Below are 20803 nucleotides of genomic sequence, written 5' to 3'. Positions count from 1 at the left end.
TTCCCCCACAATAGTAGGCAGCTCCCCCACCCCACAGACATACAGCTTCCAGCCATATACAGTGTACGGCTGGAGGCTGTATGTCTGTACTGCTGCCCCCACAGTGATCCGGTCACCGCTCCTCCTGCCCGGGGTCACATCTACTGCTATGGCCTATGGACCATAGCAGTAGGTGCCGGGACCGGAGGAGCGGTGACCGGAACACTCAAAAAGATGGCGCGGTCACTTACCAGGCCCCGGCCAGCGCGCGTTCTCCTGCGACGATCCTGCGGTCCTCCTGCGTCTCTATGATTGTACGCACGGGACGTCAGTGACGTCCCGTGCGTACGACCATAGAGGCGGAGAAGCGAGGGACCGAAGGAGGATCGCATGAGGACGCCGGGGAATGGTGATTGACAGGTGGACATCCTTATGTCCCGAAAGGATTTTTCGGGACACAGAGATGTCCGGGATAGGAATACTTCTTTTTATGTGCCCGGGCCGGCTCCCGTGTGTGGCTGCAGGCGGGGGCCAGCCAGAGCATATAAAACCTAATACTGTATACTAAAAACCAGGGGGCCTCCAGCTGTTGTGAAACTACAACTCCCAGCATGCCAGAACAGACTTTGCCGGTCCGGGCATGCTGGGAGTTGTAGTTTCACAACAGCTGGAGGCCCCCTGGTTTTTAGTATACAGTATTAGGTTTTATATGCGCTGGTCGGCCCCTGCCTGCAGCCACACACGGGAGCCGGCCCGGGCACATAAAAAGAAGTATTCCTATCCCGTAGAGCGCACCCCCCCCCCCCCCCGGATGGCCCCCCCTACACCCCCCACAAGTGCCTCTGCCACTGGCAGTGTTTGTAACTTGTGCTGTGGGCGGGCAGGGGAGATGGTCATTATCGGCACATTTTTTGTTGTTTCGGCATGTTGCCGAAATAGCTATTTTCGGCCGATATGTATCGGCCGCGGATATATCGGTGCATCCCTAATTAAAATGATACCCATGGCTAGATACTTTTATATTTTTGTACCGCTTAAAAAAAATCTAAAACTTTTTATACAAAATCAGTAATCTAAAATCACCCTATTTTGATCACCTATAACTTTTTAATTTTTCCATATATAGGGCGGTAGGAGGGCTCATTTTTTGCGCCGTCATCTGTACTTTTTATCGATGCCACATTTGAATATATAAAACTTTTAGATAATTTATTATTAATTTTTTTTAAATAAAATGTGACAAAAAAGCAGCATTTTTTTTACTTTATTTTTTACGCTTACGCCATTCACCGTACGGGATAATTAACATTTATATTTTGATAGTTTGGACATTTACGCACGCGGCGATACCAAAAATGTTTATAAAAAAATATGTTTACGCTTTTTGGGGGTAAAATGGGAAAAACGGACAATTTTCATTTTTACTTTTTTCACTTTTTTTTTTTACTTTTTATTTTTGCATTTTTCAACTTTTTTTTACACTTTTTATGTCCCCATAGGGGACTATCTATAGCAATCCTTTGATTGCTTATACTGTTCAGTGCTATCAGTGATCTTCTGCTCGATCTCAGACCAGAGCAGAAGACCCCGGGAGACTGCCGGAGCTAGGTGAGGGGACCTCCGGCCGCAATGCTGGATAATCGGATCACTGCAACAGCGCTGCGGGCGATCCGATCAACCATTTAAAGTACCGCACTGCCTCAGATGCCGTGATCTGAATTGATCACAGCATCTGAGGGGTTAATGGCAGACATCTGCGCAATCGCGAATGTCGGACATTACCGGCGGGCACCGTTCCGATGCTCGCGGTCATACACAGGACGTAAATGTACGTCCTAGTGCGCAAAGTCAGGCCAAACCAGGACGTACATTTACATCCATGGTCGTTAAAGGGTTAAGCTTTGGGGGAAAAAAATACTCATACAAGCAATAGCAAGACGTGTCTAAGTACCGATATAAGTTCTTACCTGAACCATATAAAGCCCATTGATATCTTGAAAAATTCTGTAAGTATAAATCAGTCTTCCATACCTAGCAGTACAAGATATATATGTATAACTTTTTTTTTAAACATTTGCTTGTTCAGAATTAATTTCATGACAAAATTAAAAGGCTGTTCCGAGTTAAAGTATACCTGTCGTTAATAAAAAAAAAATTTTGATTTAATGTAGATAATACAATTATATGTATTAGTAATATACATTGATAAAATAAATATAAGTATTTTTGGGTGAAAAAATGCTGCCCCTGCAGCTATTGCCTGTATGTCTCTATGGGGAGACCAAATACAGGAAGTGTGGGCGGGATAAGTAGGGCTTTGTGCAGACTCCTGGCTTGTCAGTCATCCTGATGTGTGAGCTGGTAGCGTGTCACAGAACCTCACTGCACAGATCCCTGCATGTTCACCCACACCTCCTATATTTGGACTCCTCATAGAGACACACAGTCTCCCGATCTTCAAAATGGGACCCCGGGTCTTTGTTATAAATGAAACTTTCGGTCACGTGTGCACACCGCCACTCTATTCATTTCCTATAGGAGCTGCTGAAGGTAGTCAAATGCAATGAGTAATTGGCTATCTTCAGCATCTTTATGGACAATGAATGTAGCAGGGGGACCCTGTTCTGGAGATCATGAGGGTCCCATCTTTTGTACTCCAGGTGATATGACAGTAAAGTACTTAAAGCATTCCTGTCATTTATATAAACCGGTGACATATCAGTCGGATGGTGCAACTCGTTCAAATCTGACGATCACAGCGGGTCTTAGGACTTTTTACAAGTTTATATAAATCATACTAATGCTTTAAAATGTTCATGCTTTTGTAACTGGCATGACAAAATAAGTAATTTCAACTGTTTTGCCAAGCAAATAATTAAGAGAAATATTGTTTAAAAACGCACAAGGCCATGGCGAAATTTCAAGCGGAATGCCTCAGAAATATTACGCTGGGAAATTCCACTGCAGCAGTGTCTCCTTGATTTCAATAGGATTCTGCTGCATCATGCACAAGGTGGAATTTTCATGGCAGAGGTTTCTGCCACGGAAATCCCAATTTCGCTGTCTGTAGAAACAATTAACTTGTTTATTGTTTCTGCGGATTACACTCAGAAATGCTGTTTTTTCCATTCTTTTTGTTGTGTAGGTTTCACTCCTATGCTTGGTGTAGAAATGCTGATGCAAAATTCTGATGAAAATACTGCTGTGTGAAACTGGCCTCTATCTTATTCCTATTGTTACTGTATAATTTAGGACCAAGCTATTTTGATCTTCAGGACCACAGGTTAATTTTATTACAGAACAAATGGGGGTAGATATAAATTAGTGTTTAATTACTATTGTATGTATTTGAAACTAAAATGATACAATTTTTTATTGAACTGTTTATCTGAAATAACTAGTGGATGTTGTCCGGCGATACCCATCTGTTTGCCTTGTGTTCTTGACGGTATTAACTCTCTAATCCAGACAGTTCATGGAGCTAATTGGGACATCTGTGGTGAAATCTTGGGGTCCTGGTGAGCTGAGAGGATGGATGGAGGGTCCATACCTGCCCCCGTCCTGTCAGATGTGTGCTCTTTCGCTGCAGGGAGCCATGGCAAACTTCAGTAATGGAGTGCTGATAACACTGATCAATGCTGTGTTATAGCACAGTTTTGTTCAATGTATGCAATCACTACATTGAATGTAATAATCCCCTATGGGGACTAAAAAAATTGTGAATAAAACTAGTGTTTAAAAAACAAACAAAAAAGTGGTAAAAAAAAAGTTAATACATGTGAATAAAACCTTTACCTAATAAAACTTTATAGTTTATATTACCCTCCTTTTCACATTATTTTGAAATAAAATAATGTAAACAAAAATAAACATATGTGGTATCACTGCATACTTAAATGTCTGAATTATTAAAATAATGTTAAAGGGAACCAATTAGAAGAGTTTAGCATATATAATGCTTGACAACTAAAATCATTATCCTCACTAGGGATGAGTGAATAGAATCTGACAAATCCAAATTCGTTACGAATTTCAGGAATCGCTTCATTAAACTCCATTTACTGTGGTCCAGGCTCCAGGTCATCTAAAATGGCAAATCCACATGTGAGGACATGGGGCAAGGAATCCTGGGGAGGCGGGTACAAGGGTCGGCGGGATGACCCTGAATCACATGCAGCATTCAGCCTATCAGCAGCCAGACACCCCTGTAATATATCAGCCCCATATAATCGACAGCCATCTTGCGGTCACTCACATCAGCGTTCCATTGCAGAGAGAGAGGGAAAGAGAGCAGTGTGTTGCACAGAAAAGCTTTTTTACAGCAGCGATTCACCTCAAGCCCAAATCCAACCTAGAAGCACTGATAGGGAAGGGAGAGTGATTGAGAGAGAAAGTGCAATTGCGGGTGTATTACAGCAGTGATTCACCTCAAGCCCAAATCCAGCCTAGAAGCACTGACAGGGAAGGGAGTGAGATTGCTACTCAACTCATAAGTGCATACCACATACGTACATCTAAGTGGTGTACAATTTTGTTCCTGTTAAAGTCTTAAGGGCCTAGTTACTGTGAAAGGCCAGGCAAAAGTACACACCTGCTGCTGTTCTAGACACATACTGTTTTAAGCGTAGTGGAGCGTATTGTACTCCATTCATATACGCACTAAGTCAGGCAGAGAAGTGCCAGGACATGCACAGAGAAATGACAGAGGTCACAGCAGACTACGGGCGAGTGACAGCAGGAGTCTAGTGAGAGGCCTGAGCTCCTGGTATCAGCTAGCGGTCGTCTCTCGACCAGCAACCCATCTGCTGTCATTGACTGGTTAACTCGGTCATCCACTTCATCACAAGTGACATCAAACACCCTCAGTACAGTCGGTGGGTGGGTTCCTCAGACACAACCATCAGTTGGCATGGCCCCGGAGCAGTCCTTGTCCTACAATTGCCTCTGTGCTATACTGCTCCCTCCCCCCCATAGAAATATCCTATGCTGTGGGTTCAGCTCCACTTTTTAGTCAGGATGATCTACTAGAGGACAGTCAGCAGCTACTGCCCAGCCAAGAAGTGTAGGGGACATCCCCCGCTTCCTTCACTAGTGGCGTGGTAAGCGGTGTTGGGAGCGTTCAGGCTCCTGAAGCTCACACAGTTGAGGAACCTGAGGAGGACATCAGTGACGTGCTGACACAACTCGATGATGATGAAGCTGATTGCACTTGGGAGCTGGGTGCTGAAGGGGCTTCATCATCATCAGGAAAAGAGGGTGTCAGGTTGCCAGTGAGGCAGCAGTTGAACCAGCAAGGTGGTAGCATGGTTAGGAGTCAGCATGGTGGCAGCAGTGGGAAGTCTGGAGCCAAACGTGCCCTGGGTAGACCACCTGCTTTGCGGCTGCCTACCTGTCCGGGATGTAGTGGAACAGGGGTCCATTGAGTCGGCGGCAGTAGCAGTCAGTCAGTGAGGACTGTTGGGGGGGAAATCAGCTACTCTGCGATGTGGCAGTTTTTCATCAAGTATCCGGAGGATGTTAACATGGCCACATGCAATTTAAAAAAATATCTTTAATCTTTTCAGTTGTGAGGCCATTTGGTCTGGTCATTCTGCTGCCACCTCCAGGCTGTGTCATTCTGTCACCATATGGTCTCCTTTTGCTGCTGCTACCTCCAGGCTTGGTCATTCTGCCACATTTTGTTCTCCTCATGCTGGTGCCACCTCCAGGCTGTGTCATTGTGCCGCCATGTGGTCTCCTCATGCTGCTGGGAAATAAAATTTTTTTTTTATGGTAATCTATTTAAAATCTTCAATTCAAATTTGAAAATATATCTTTAATCTTTTCAATTGTGAGGCCCTATAGTCTCCTCTTGCTGCTGCCACCTCCAGGCTTGATCATTCTTCCACTATATAGTATCCTTATGCTCCTGCCACCTCCAGGCTGTGTCATTGTCCTGCCATGTGGTCTCCTCATGCTGCTGGCACATTATATACACATTTTAAATAATTTTAATTAATAATTTTAATAAAAAATGCCCCTCCAGCATACCATGTGTGCAGGGCATGGCGGTGTCACGCTGTTCTTCACATGGTTTGCCTTGGTGAATGGAGTCACATAGGGGAGGAACTTCTAAATGTCATTCATCAAGAAAATGAATCATGGCTTACTCCACTAAAAACTGGAAATGGGAACCATGGTGACTGATAACGGGAAGAACATCTTGTCTGCGCTGCTTCAAGAAAGCCTGAGCCATGCACCCTGCATGGCGCACATGTTCAATCTGGTTGTCAATAGTGTTGAGCGGCATAGGCCATATTCGAATTCGCGAATATTCGCGAATATATGGACGAATATTCGTCATATATTCGCGAATATTCGCATATTCGTTATATTCTCGTTTTATTTTCGCATATGCGAATTTTCGCGTATGCGAAAATTAACATATGTGAATATTAACATATACAAAATCAACATACGCGAAAATTCGCATATGCGAAAACTAGCATATGCGAATTTTCGGACGCCAGTCTCACACAGTAGTATTACAGCCTTCTTTACACCACACAAGCTGGAAGCAGAGAGGGATGATCACTGTGATGTGTACTGTGAAAAAAAACCAAAAAAAAAAAAACCGAATATTCGTAATTACGAATATATAGCGCTATATTCGCGAAATTCGCGAATTCGCGAATATGCGATATTCGCGAATAATATTCGAATTGCGAATATTCGTGAGCAACACTAGTTGTCAAGCGATTCCTGAAGTTTTACCCCCATCTGCAAGACATCCTGACGATGGGAAGAAAACTTTGCATGCACTTCAGTCACTCATACACCACAAAGCACACCCTCTTTGAGCTGCAGCGTCAGAATGGTATCCCCCAACATAGTCTGATTTGTGATGTTGCCACACATTGGAATTCCACCCTCCATATGTTGGACCGACTATGGGGGAGATTTATCAAAACCTGTGCAGAGGCAAAGTTGCCCAGTTGCCCATAGCAACCAATCAGCTTACTTGTTACATTCTTAACAAGGCCTGTGAAAAATGAAAGAAGCAAGCTGATTGGTTGCTGTGGGCAACTGGGCAACTTTGCCTCTGCACAGGTTTTGATAAATCTCCCCCTATATGAACAGAGAAAAGCCATCACCCATTTCTTGATGATCCAAGTTGATAAGGGGCTCCCCTGTGTAACTTCAATGTTAACCAGTGTCAGCTAATACATGACACCTGGCATTTGCTCAGGCCCTTTGAGGAAGCCACATTATTAGTCAATCACAAGGATTATGGGATGAACGTCATTCCACTGCTTCATATCCTACAACACGTGTTGGAAACGATGGTGCCTACATCTTGAGGCCACATGAGCCCTGTGGGGGCTGAACTGGAGGAGGAGGGGGACAGTGGAGCGCAGGCAAGGTTTTGTGAAATGGGTGGTTTTTCTGACAGGTGAGAAGGAGCAAGCTGTGGAGCTACAGGTTGATGAGGAAGATGAGACAGAGGACCCAGACACACTGTGGCCATGTGGTCTCCTTATGCTGCTGGCACATTAAATGAAACTTAATCTTAATCTATTTAAAATCTTCAATTCAAATTTTCCAAAATATCTTTAAAGCGTACCCATCAGATCCAACAAAAATTTTTTTTTTTAATATATCACTCAGTACCTAATCCTGACCATGTACATCAAATTTTTATGTCTAGCACCTTTTTAATTTAGCTCACTAGTCTGAATTCTTCTCAAAGGGAGGGGGCGTGGCCTCACTGTGCAGGTTTCCGCCCCCTCCCTCAGTATGCTGTCTGCTCACATCTCCCCTAGCATTAGCAAAACTACAACTCCCACCTTGTCCTCACTGACAGTAGCGGGACACAAGCTGACAGTGGGAGGATTTTTCCTCCAGCTGTGAGTCCTGTGCTCACAGCTGTCAATCAAGGAAGTGTGTCCATGACATAGGTGATGACTCATGGATACAGCAGGACTAGTATGTGTCCAAGCAGGCAAGGGGGGCAGTTGTTTGGCTTTTTCAGTATGAAATACTGAACATTTTCTAATGAAAGCAATTGCAAAACCTATTGATACAACATATCAAAAGTTTTTGTATCTGACAGTGCCCATTTAATCCTTTTAATTGTGAGGCCCTATGGTCTCGTCAGGCTATTGCCACCTCCAGGCTGGGTCATTCTGCCACTATATGGTCTCTTCTTGCTGCTGCCAATTCCAGGCTGTGTCATTCTGCCAGATTATGGTCTCCTCATGCTGCTGCCATCTTCAGGCTGTGTCATTGTGCCACCATATGATCTCCTTATGCTGTTGGCACCTTAAATTAAACTTAAAAAATTTAATCTATCTAAAATCTTCAATTTATATTTTCAAAAATAAAAATCTTTTCAAGACTAAGGCCCTATGGTCGTCGACGTCATATATTACCTGTGGAATCCAATCAAACAGGTTGGAGCGATAACAATGAACCATAACTGATTACATTAAACATTCGCACTTTCATGTCGCTGAGAGGCAGGGGCTGGAACAGGTGGTAGCTCGCCTGACGGAGGACCAGCTCGATTTTAAGATACAAGTACGAGCTTTTTCCCCGCAGCCTCTGGAATTACCACAAGAATCCAATGAAACAGGTTAGCGCGATAACAATGAACCATAACTGATTAAATGAAACATTTGGCGCTAAGAGGCAGGGCTGGAACAGGTGGTAGCTCACCTCGCGGTGGACCACCAGCTCGATGCTCACCAGAACTCAAAAATTTCTTATAAATTCAAATAAAATTAAATAAAAATTAAATAAATAAATCTCTTTAATCTCTTCAATTTTGACACCATATGATCTCCATGCTGCCACATCCAGACGCTCTGTGGCAGGGATTCCAATAGCAACGCCTGTAATCTGCATGTCATACTGAATAACAGTATTATTTCACTAACACAGCACACACCCTATGCGTGTTACAGCAAGGCAAAATGTTCTACACCCCTATTGAGGCTCTCTGTAGGCCAGAAATAGCCATTTTTAAAAGTGATTTGCCATGAATAAATTTGGACCGAAACACATTTTGGGGGAAAAATTAGCCGGATTGAATTTTTCAAAAATTCGCTCATCGCTAATCCTCACCATCTTCGGGGGACGTTTGTGCTCCCACCCACAGCGCTTCTATATACATATGCCCCTGCAGCGCTGTGTATGAAAAGTATTGTATCAGCATCATCGGGCCGGCCGGCTGCTGATAGAAATATTTTTCATACATAGCGCTGCGGTGGCATAATATGATAAATGCGCCTGCAGGGGGCACATTATAAATGCGCTGGTGGGGGGTACATTATAAATGCGCCAGTGGGGGGGCACATTATAAATAGTGTTGCTCGCGAATATTCGCAATTCGAATTTTATTCGCGAATATCGCATATTCGCGAATTCGCGAATATTCGCGAATATAGCACTATATATTCGTAATTACGAATATTTGTTTTTTTTTTCTTCACAGTACACATCACAGTGATCATCCCTCTCTGCTTCCAGCTTGTGTTGTGTAAAGAAGGCTCTAATACTACTGTGTGATACTGGTGTGCGAATTTCCGCATATGCGAAAATGTGCATATGCTAATTTTCGCATTTGCGAATTTTCGCTTATGTTAATTTTTATATATGATAATTTCCGAATATGTAAATTTTCGCATACGCGAATTGTCGCATATGCGAAAATAAAACGATAACATTACGAATATGCGAATATTCGCAGATATATTACGAATATTCGTCCATATATTCGCGAATATTCGCGAATTCGAATATGGCCTATGCCGCTCAACACTAATTATAAATGCGCTGGCTGGGGGTACATTATAAATGCGCCGGCGCTGGGGGGGTACATTATAAATGCGCCGGCGGGGGGTATATATTGATTGATGCACCGGCAGGGGGGATATATTTTTAAATGCGGCAGGGATCATATCTTTATTAATGCACTGCGGGGGGCATATTATAAATTCACTTGGGGTCTAGATATATATAGGCCTTTATGTCGGCCCCCCTGCAGTGTTTTACATCTTGCCCCCCACAGTGCTTTTAATATACATATGGCCCCCTCTGCCACTCACAATGTTCATTTTTTAAACCCTGCGGAGAGCCCTGAATGGCTCCTCGGCACTTGCCATTCAGGGCTCCCTGCGGGGGATTTAAAAATGATAATAAAAACACACGATACATCGCAGGGGAGTGCAGCATGCCGCCAACTCCCCTGCTTAATAACTTCTGATCGCATGGGGTCTCAGAAGTGAGACGCAGTGCGATCAATCCCTCAGCCCCTATACTTCAACCCCCATCATGGAACAGAGTCTGTTCTCATGATGTGGGTTGTAGTACAAACACTAATGTAGCCTCCCCAGCCACCGGCAGACTCCCGCAGCTGGGGAACTACTACTCCCATCATAGAAACAAGTCTGTTCCATGATGGGAGTAGTAGTAGTCACGTTTGTTGGAGTCTGTAGGCAGAGGTATAAAACGGCTTTACATGAAAGATGGTATAACAGGTCTTAACGGATGAATATACCCGTTATTTCATTCGTTATTATACAAACGTTTTTATACAGAAAATGGATGTTTATTAATGGATGAATACTCATAAGGTGAAAGGAGCCTTACATTTACTAGCTCAGTTCGCTGCGGCCGTGGCCCCGCCCCGCCGGCTTGAATGACAGCTTATGTATTTGCTTTGCTCCCTAAGCAGGCGGAGCAGAGCGACTACGTGAGCCAAGGGAACTACTTGCCTGGCAGTTGGGGGGGGGGGGGACTTTATAACTTAATATCTTCACCATCCCTGGGTGTATAAACGTCCCCCGGGGATGGTGAGGATAATGATTTTAGCATATGTAACGCATTGTCAAGCGTTATATATGCTAAAATCTGCTGAATGGTTCCCTTTAATTAAAATGCATGGTCGATGGCGTACATGTAGTTATAGTTACTTCATATACCAAAAAACGTATAAAAAGCGATCAAAAAATCCCATCAAAACAAACAAAGTACTGAAAAATGACAGATCACGGCGCAAAAAGTTAAAATTTTTTAAAAGTAGTAAAACAAAATAAACTTTACAAACTGAACTTTTATCGGAATTGAATGGACTACAAAATAAAGATATAAAGATGTGTTATTTTTACCTAAAAGTGCAATTGGTAGAAACTGAAGTCCCAAAAAAGTAACAAAATTGTGTTTTTTTAATTAATTTCGGCCAACAAATTTTTTTTATCGTAGACTTAATGGTAGCATGAGTGATATTATTTAAAAAAAAACAAGCCCTCTTATGGATCTGTAGGTGCAAAATTGAAAGCGATATAGCTATTAAAAGGAGAGAATGAAAAAGCAAAAGTGTAAAAATGAAGAATTTCTTCGGGGTATGAACTAATCTTGTTAAACGTTTTATTTTTAATTTTTTTGTTGTGTATAACTTTCTACCAGGTTTCAACTTTTTTTTTCTCATCAGTAAAAACACCGGAATTTTTTTTCTAGGCATCACTACTTCCCCCTAGGCATGCTTAAACTATGGCTTAAAAAATGCCATAGTCTCAGCATGCTGCAATTTGGAAAAATTGCCAAATCGCAACAAAACGCAGAGGTCAGGGCAGGGAAAAATTGCAAAGTGATGTTGGCGTTTCCCTATTGACTCCCTGCTAACATCGTGCTGCTGCGTAAGTGGAAACTTATAGGGGAAGAGTTGCTGAGTTGCCCATAGCAACCAATTAGATTGCTTCTTTCATTTTTGAAAAGCCCTCTGAAAAATAAAAAAAAGCAATCTGATTGGTTGCTATAGGCAACACAGCAACTTTTCCTCTTAACAGGTTGTGATAAATCTCCCCCATAGTGTAAAAAATTGTCTTGGCTGTCAGAGATGTCAAATGTTAAGAAATAAATCTCTCACTGCCTCTTTGAATAATAATGTGCCCACATTTCTTTCCATATGGGATCCATGGGATAGATTCACTGATAAGCAACCTCCTTGATTCCTTTGTTCTTCACTTACTCGTGCCTGGATCTTCTCTTGTGCCTGGATCTTAACACTGATCAATGCAAAGCTATGGCTTTGCAGTCATCAGTGTAAAAGATCAGTGTGTGCAGTGTTATAGCCCCCTATGGGAACTATAAAAATGTAATACATGTCATTTAACCCTTTCCCTAATAAAAGTCCAAATCACCCCCCTTTTCCCATAAAAAAAATGTAAATGAAAATAAATATAAACATATGTGGTATGGCTGCGTGCGTAAATGTCCAAACTATAAAAATATATCATTAATTAAACCGCACGGTCAATGGCGTACGCGCAAGAAAATTCCAAAGACCAAAATAACTTATTTTTGTCACTTTTTATATCATGAAAAAATTTTATAAAAAGCGATCAAAAAGTCTGATCAATACAAAAATGGTACTGCTAAAAACTTCAGATCACGGAGCAAAAAATGAGCCCTCATACCATACCATACAATACCATTACCCCATACATGGTAAATTAAAAAGTTAAAGGGGACTGAAGATGACAATTTTAAACATATAAATTTTCCTGCATGTAGTTATGATTTTTCCCAGAAGTACGACAAAATCAAACCTATATAAGTAGGGTATCATTTTAATCATCTGGACCTACAGAATAAAGATAATGTGTCATTTTTACCAAAAAATTTACTGCATAGAAACGTAAACCTCCAAAATTTACAAAATGGCTTTTTTTCTTCAATTTCGTCTCACAATAATTTTTTTTATGTTTTGACAAAAATTTTTGGGTAAAATGACTGACATCACTGCAAAGTTGAATTGGTGGTGCAAAAAATAAGCCATCATATGGATTTTTTGGTGCAAAGTTGAAAGGGTTATGATTTCTAAAAGGAGAAGAGGAAAAAACGAAGCGCAACCGTCACTAGAATTTACCCCCTAAAATTATGCCCAGTATGTGAAAGCTGCTTAGAAGTGTAAGGGTGTGTTCACACAACGAACGTCCCCCAATCTGTATAAACTCTGTTCAGCAAAGCTTGTTGAATGGAACTGCGGAATTCCAGTGCAATTTCTGGGTTCTCTTAACACAGAATTCTGCTGAAGTTCAAGCCTCATTGCGTTCAGTGGGATTCTGCAAAATTTATAGACAGGTCTTTAAATTCCACAATGTGAATGGAACTGCGGAATCCCGTTAAAGTAAATGGGCAGCAAATTTTAACGGAATTTCCAGAGGAATTCTTCCTTGGAACTCTGCTTGGAAATTCTGCTGTGTGAACATAACCTTAATACTGCTATACCTTTGTATTCTTTATCTGTGCCCTTATGGTGCTAAAAAAATTCTTTTGTCCGGAGTCAGCAATAGTCGGCTAGGCATGGCCAGAGGTCCACCATTCGCTGGGCCTCAACACCTCTCTGCTTTACGTCAGAGCTTGGCCCACTGTGGGATTGACACACAGGTCCTCAGCGCATGCATGGTCAGGGTCTCTTCTACGGCACATGGTGCACGCTTCCTCTGCCTCCAATAAAACAGTGCTGGCAAGTCCAGACACTAAAGACAGAGAGCTCTCTAACTGAGGACCTGTGTGTCAATCACACAGCGGGAATTGCGGACCACTGGTCACGCTAACCTGACTGTTGTTGACGCCGGACAAAAGCATTTTTTAGCATCATAAAGGCACAGATAAAGGTATGGCTGCATTACACTACTAAGCATCTTTTACATACTGGGCATAATTTTAGGGGGTACATTATTGTGTCAGTTGTGCTTTGAAATGGTGAAAAAACATGAATATGAAAACCTAAATAGTTTATTATATACTATGGATGTTATTAAGAAATTGCTACTCCTCATGTATCAATACTGTCTCTAAATAGTCCACTTTGTGGACTTGTCAATCTGCTGTTATCTTGGTATACAAAGCACCAAAAATTACACAGTTTCATTTATTCCATCACATTGTATTTTTTTTTTCCTATTTTAGAAAAATTCACCAATCTTTTTATCAAAAGATGGCTGCTAAATATTGACCATTTTATTTACTTATGTACAGTGCATAATATTTTTACATGGTTACAGACTTTCCAAAGGAGATCTTAAGCTCTATATGAGAGTCACAAAGCTACAATCTCTAGGGCAATCTAATGGAAGAAACAATAAAATGTAATATTTTAGTTTATCACTTTAAGGCTTGGTTCAGACATTGTAAAATAAGAGGAAAACAGCTGTATAATAGGTATAATAACTGAGTTATTTTTTTTCTATCTAATAATGTGTTATATTAAAGGCTATGGAAAAGCACCTGTCAATAATTAAAAAAAAAAAAAAAAACTGCATATCCAACATTTTATGTGGGAACCCAGCCCTAAGTCTATAGTAGTTCCAAAGTTTCTGAAAAAATGCAATTTGGATGGCAGTGTAAAGCACAGTATGGCACATTTTCTTATGGAAAAAGAGACAATCTTGGTAGTGTCATGGGCCGTTTCATAGTTGTCATTCACAGTACAGTAGCTTGTTGTTACTCAATATGCATTACTGGCTTTACCAACATATAACTATTGGAATGTTTGTCTAGTGCTGTGCATATCAACACATTATAACTTCTATGCAAGTAATACCATGGCAGATCAAAGTATATACTTACAATAAACAAAGGCACAAGGCTCTGGGAACAGATTCACTGTCTCTCAGCAAATAACATCCATTCTTTCCTCTTCGGAGAAGAAGTTTTTCACAAGTTTTTTTGTTTATGTTTCCGTGGTAGAATGGCAGATCCATTCCGTAATTATTTAAGACAGAAAATCTAGTATACAGGTTGGAACACATGAGTGAAGAAGCTGTGTATTACAGAAATACTTATATCACCTAACCCAGGAAGTTCCTTGGTGTGAATGGCTAGATTCTAGAGTGACCACATATTATGGCAACATAAAGCAAACATCTTTACATGGTGTTTACATTGTGTGAACACCTTTTAGTATAGCTATAGACTGTGTTAAAATTAAAATAAAACTTTTTAACAAAATTAATATGCTTAAAATTGCTCTAATTTTTTTTCTGTCTACGGGCTAATTATTTGCACTGTATTCTGTAGTTTTTATCTGATACCACCAAGGATTGTTGCAATCTGTTCTGGAGCTCACTGATGTCCTGATTGAGGAGTGGGAGGAGATCCTCCAGTATATTATCCATTGTCTTATAAGGTGCATGCCCATACATTGTTGAGTGCATACTGGGATGTGGGGGTCATACACAATATTAAAGGGGTACTCCTCTGGAAAACTTTTTTTTAATCAACTGATGACAGAAAGGTAAACAGATTTGTAAATTACTTCTATAAAAAAATCTTAATCCTTCTAGTATGTGTCAGCTGTTGTATTCTCCATAAGGAAGTCCTTTTCATTTTGAATTTCTTTTCTGTCTGACCACAGTGCTCTCTGCTGACACCTCTGTCCATGTCAGGAACTGTCCAGAGCAGGATAGGTTTGCTATGGGGATTTGCTCCTACTCTGGACAGTTGCTAAAATAGACAGAGGTGTCAGCAGAGAGCACTGTGGTCAGACAGAAAGGACATTTAAAAAGAAAAGAACTTCCTGTGGAGCATACAGCAGCTAATAAGTACTGGAAGGATTATGATTTTTTAATAGAAGTAATTTACAAATCTGTTTAACTTTCTGTCACCAGTTGATAAAAAAAAATATGTTTTCCAGTGGAGTACCTCTTTAAGTCACAATAAGAATTACCCTGAAGAAATTCACGCAAATTGGATCTGCCTGTGATTTAAATGTCTTACTTAGGTTTTTGGAGCGATTTAACCCCTTAGCGACGCAGGGGTTATGTTCTGCGCCAGATCCCATTATGTGAAGCTTCATACCCGGTGGGTCCCGGTTACTATAAGCAACCAGGACCCGCGGCTGATTACGGACATCGCCGATCGGGCTGATGTCTTGTATTAACCCTTTAGATGCTGCAAAGTTGATCGCAGCATCTAAAACGGGAGAAAACAGTTGCCGGTTAGCTCAGTGGGCTGTTCGGGACCGACGTGGTGAAATCGCGGCATCCTGAACAGCTGAGAGGACAGCTAGAGGCTTCTTACCTTGCTTCCTGCCGTCCGATCGTCGCTCTGCTACTTCATGCCGGCTCAGCAGGCTGGAGCAGCAGAGCGCCAATACCACTGATCAATGCTATGCTATGGCATACCGTGTTTCTCCGAAAATAAGACCGGGTCTTATATAAATTTTAGTCACAAAAAAACACACTAGGGCTTATTTTCAGGGTAGGGCTTATTTATTTACGGTTTACGGTTGAACAACATGGGGGGCTGTAGCAGTGTGGAGGATGGGGGGCTGTAGCAGTGTGGAGGATGCCACACCCCCCCATCTTCCACACTGCTACAACCCTCCATCCTCCCACAGCCCTCCATCCTCCACACTCCCGCAGCCCCCCATCTTCTGCACTGCTACAGCCCCCCATCCTCCACACTCCTGCAGCCCCCCCATCCTCCACACTCCCGCAGCCCCCCATCCTCCACACTGCTACAGCCCCCCATCCTCCACACTCCTGCAGCCCCCCATCCTCCACACTCCTGAAGCCCCCATCCTCAACTCTCCTACAGCCCCCCATCCTCCCCTTCCCCCGTCATCCTCCACACTCCTACATTGCCCCCACCCCTCTACAGTGGGGTCTGAGGTCATTACTGGCGGCCGCGGTCTGGATCTGGACCGCGGTCCGCCAGTTGATTACCCCTGGCCTAGGTCTTATTTTCGGGGCTTATATTGCAGCCCACCCTGATAATCCTGCTAGGGCTTACTTTCGGGGTAGGGTTTATTTTCAGGGAAACAGGGTAGCATTGAAAAGTGTATGCAATCCAAAAATTGCATGTGATATTCCCATTAACATTTTTTTTAAATAAAATTAAACATATGTGGTATTGCCGCATGCGTAAATGTCCGAACTATAACAATATAATGTTAATTAAACTGCATGGTCAATGGCGTACACGTAAAAAAGAAGAAATTTCCAAAGTCCAAAATTGCGTATTTTGGTTACTTTGTATACCCTAAAAAATGTATAAAAAGCAATCAAAAAGTCCCATTGAAACAAAAATGGTACTGATAAAGACTTCAGATCATGGCACAAAAAATGAGCCCTCATACATCCCTGTATATTGACCAATAAAAAAGTTATAGGGGTCAAAATGGCGTATTTTTTTCCAATTTTGCCCCACAAATATTTTTTTCTGTTTTCGCCGCAAATTTTTGTGTGAAATGATTGATGTGATTACATAGCAAAATTGGTGGCGCAAAACATAAGCCCTCATATGGTCACATGGGTCTGTAGGTGCAAAATTGAAAGTGTTATGATTTTTAGAAGGTGATGAGAAAAAAAAACGAAAAACCCTGCGTCCTTAAGGGGTTAAAATTCAGCCCTCGGTTAGTTGTTGATTTTGGCTTCCATTGACTATTGAATGTCGTTTTGTTCTCATTTAAATGAACATTTAGTAAATATTTTCTACAAAATTTGCGATCAATCATTCTCTGAGACATAATGTGTAATTTAAGTGTTCCCTTAGTTTTTTTGAGCACTGTATAAATACAACTTAAAGCGTACCTGTCATATCACACAAAAAAAAAATTATGAGTTACTCAGTACCTAATCCTGACCATGAAATCTAATTGTTATGCTTCTGTCACCTATCATTATAAAAATCCCCCTTTTCATTAGCTCACAGTGTTAGAAATCCTCTCAGGGGAAGGGGCGTGTCCCTCCCTTGTGGTGGTGGGAGGTGATTGGTGTGTCTACTAGTGCAGCCTTGTCCATGAGTCATCTCTTGTCCATAACTCATTGACCAGATTATGATTCTGCTGCAGGACTGGTTAGTGTCACAGTTTGTATGGGGATTTTCAGGAGCTGTTTTCTTTATAAAATATTCCACCTTTCGGAGAAGTCACACTTTACGCAACGTGATAGCCTCCAGCAAACTTAAGTCCAAACCTCACAAGGCTAATCCTTCCAACTTTTTATTCATCACTTCGAGCTTTCGCTGCAGTCTACCCAGGTGTAAATGATGATTGCAGATCACACATAAATGCAAGACCTTCACCACAGTCACTGGTGACACATACCAGATCAAATCATTACTCAACTGTGGTTCTCAATACATTGTGTACCTATTACAATGCTCATGCAATTTGCAATATGTGGGGAGAACTATACGTTGCTTCAGAGAGCGCTTCAACAAACACCACAGCAACACTTCGCACGGTTACCTCCTCCACAGTATTTCACGACACATGATGGAGTGTCACAACGGAGACTTTAATCTCATTCAGGCCACTCCCATCGAACAGGTTGCCAAAGATGTGAACCAGAGGTATAGTACTCTACTAAAGAGAGAAAATTTCTGGATTCACACCCTCCGTACTTTATCCCCAGGTGGCTTGAATGAGATGATGGAGTGTAACTTTTAGTTCATATCATAACTAAATATGATAGATGAAATGAGATGTTAGAGTGTCAGCTTAATTTCTAAAGCACATTTCCTAATACGCCAGCTTACTTAGTACCACCGTACTATCCTTTTCGTCTGTATTATCATCTGTTCAATACACATATTCCTTCTCCTTCTGTAATAACATGATTGTTTACATCACTTTATTGGCTTATGCTACTTACTGTATGATTATACTGTATTATTACCATGCTCTATCTTCCCTTCATCACCATACTATAAAATTACATTGATAATGCAATACTACTCATTGCACCACTCTTATTATAGTAGTTCTAACACGTATGTCACGATTCGGCTAGCTGGATGTGGATCCTCTGTGTCAGCGAGGGATTGGCGTGGACCGTGTCGGTAGACCGGTTCTAAGATGCTACTGGTATTCACCAGAGCCCGCCGCAAAGCGGGATGGTCTTGCTGCGGCGGTAGCAACCAGGTCATATCCACCGGCAACGGCTCAACCTCGCTGACTGCTGAGAAGGCGTGGGACAGAAGGGCTAGGCAGAGGCAAGGTCAGACGTAGCAGAAGGTCGGGGCAGGAGGCAAGGTTCGTAGTCAATGTGGATAGCAGAAGATCTGGAAACACAGGCTTTGGACAACACTAAACGCTTTCACTGGCACAAGGCAACAAGATCCGGCAAGGGAGTGCAGGGGAAGTGAGGTATTATAGCCAGGGAGCAGGTGGAAGCTAATTAGGCTAATTGGGCCAGGCACCAATCATTGGTGCACTGGCCCTTTAAATCTTAGAGAGCTGGCGTGTGTGCGCCCTTAGGAGTGGAGCCGCGCGCGCCAGGACATGACAGCCGGGGGCCGGGACAGGTAAGTGACTTGGGATGCGATTCACGAGCGGGCGCGTCCCGCTATGCGAATCGCATCCCCGCCGGCAATGTCAGTTCAGCGCTCCCGGTCAGCGGGTCTGACCGGGGCGCTGCAGAGAGAGGAACGCCGCGAGCGCTCCGGGGAGGAGCAGGGACCCGGAGCGCTCGGCGTAACAGTACCCCCCCCCCCTTAGGTCTCCCCCTTTTTTTGTCCGGCAATTGCTTCACATGGGACGAGGACACTGGGAGCAATTGTAGGGTTTCCTCAAAGGCAGGCAGTACAGCAGGAGTGGGAATGGGGAGGGAGGGCAGAGGGTGAAGCTTGGCACGGGACAGGGTGTCACCAGGACAGGGGCTATGAGGAGGCACGGCACAGTCCCGATAGGCCTTGGGGAGACCAGGCACAGGAGGAGACACTGAGTTCCGACAGACGGGACTGGGAGCAGAGGTGAGGCATTTCTTAAAGCAAGCAGAACCCCAATTCTTGATTTCCCCGGTGGTCCAGTCAAGGGTGGGAGAATGATGCTGGAGCCATGGCAGACCGAGGAGGACTTCAGAGGTGCAGTTGGGAAGGACGAACAATTCAATCTTTTCGTGATGGGGTCCAATGCACATTAAGAGGGGTTTTGTGCGGTAACGCACGGTGCAATCCAATTTAACTCCGTTGACCGAGGAAATGTAGAGCGGCTTGACGAGATGGGTCACCGGGATGCAGAACTTATTCGCCAAAGAGTCCAGAATAAAATTTCCAGAGGCACCAGAGTCCAAGCAGGCCACGGCTGAGAGGGAGGAGTTGGCAGAAGGAGAAATCCGCACGGGCACCGTGAGACGTGGAGAAGCAGACTTCGTACCAAGAGACGCCACACCCACGTGAGCTGGGTGCGTGCGTTTCCCAGACGTGGAGGACGAATAGGGCAATCCACCAAAAAATGTTCGGTACTGGCGCAGTACAGACAAAGATTTTCTTCCCTACGGCGAGTCCTCTCTTCCTGGGTCAGACGAGACCGATCCACTTGCATAGCCTCCTCGGCGGGAGGCACAGGCGTAGATTGCAAAGGATACTGTGGGAGAGGTGCCCAGAGATCTAGGTCTTTTTCCTGGCGGAGCTCCTGGTGTCTCTCAGAAAAACGCATGTCAATGCGGGTGGCCAAATGGATAAGTTCTTGCAGGTTGGCAGGAATCTCTTGTGCGGCCAGCACATCCTTGATGTTACTGGATAGGCCTTTTTTAAAGGTCGCGCAGAGAGCCTCGTTATTCCAAGATAATTCGGAAGCGAGAGTACGAAATTGGATGGCGTACTCGCCTACTGAAGAATTACCCTGGACCAGGTTCAGCAGGGCAGTCTCGGCAGAAGAAGCTCGGGCTGGTTCCTCGAAGACACTACGGAATTCAGCGAAGAAGGACTGGACTGTGGCTGTGGCAGGATCATTGCGGTCCCAGAGCGGTGTGGCCCAAGACAAAGCCTTTCCAGATAGAAGACTCACTACGAACGCCACCTTAGACCGTTCTGAAGGAAATTGGTCCGA

General features: G+C 43.1%; 2 protein-coding genes across 5 annotated transcripts in view; one reads left to right on the top strand and one right to left on the bottom strand.

The window, feature by feature from the left end:
* LOC130355738 (SH2 domain-containing protein 1B-like) overlaps positions 1-14729 on the bottom strand; it is a 32792-nt gene extending 18063 nt beyond the window's left edge. The window contains 2 exon segments of the mRNA XM_056556303.1: positions 1947-2010; positions 14596-14729. Of these exon segments, the coding sequence (XP_056412278.1) occupies positions 1947-2010; positions 14596-14729 (198 nt within the window).
* The window catches only part of LOC130355737 (T-cell receptor-associated transmembrane adapter 1), a 178176-nt gene that overhangs the window by 63909 nt on the left and 93464 nt on the right, over positions 1-20803 (top strand). The window contains exon 1 of one of the 4 annotated variants that reach the window (XM_056556300.1): positions 13584-13640. The exons of the other annotated variants lie outside the window; for them this stretch is intronic. The gene's annotated coding sequence lies outside the window, so the exon portion shown is untranslated. Of the gene's footprint in view, positions 1-13583; positions 13641-20803 lie in introns of those variants that run through there. 4 annotated transcript variants of the gene reach the window in all.

The sequence above is a fragment of the Hyla sarda genome, chromosome 2 (assembly GCF_029499605.1).
Source record: "Hyla sarda isolate aHylSar1 chromosome 2, aHylSar1.hap1, whole genome shotgun sequence".
NCBI classification, from domain to species: domain Eukaryota; kingdom Metazoa; phylum Chordata; class Amphibia; order Anura; family Hylidae; genus Hyla; species Hyla sarda.
This window is presented reverse-complemented; position numbering and strand designations above follow the sequence as displayed.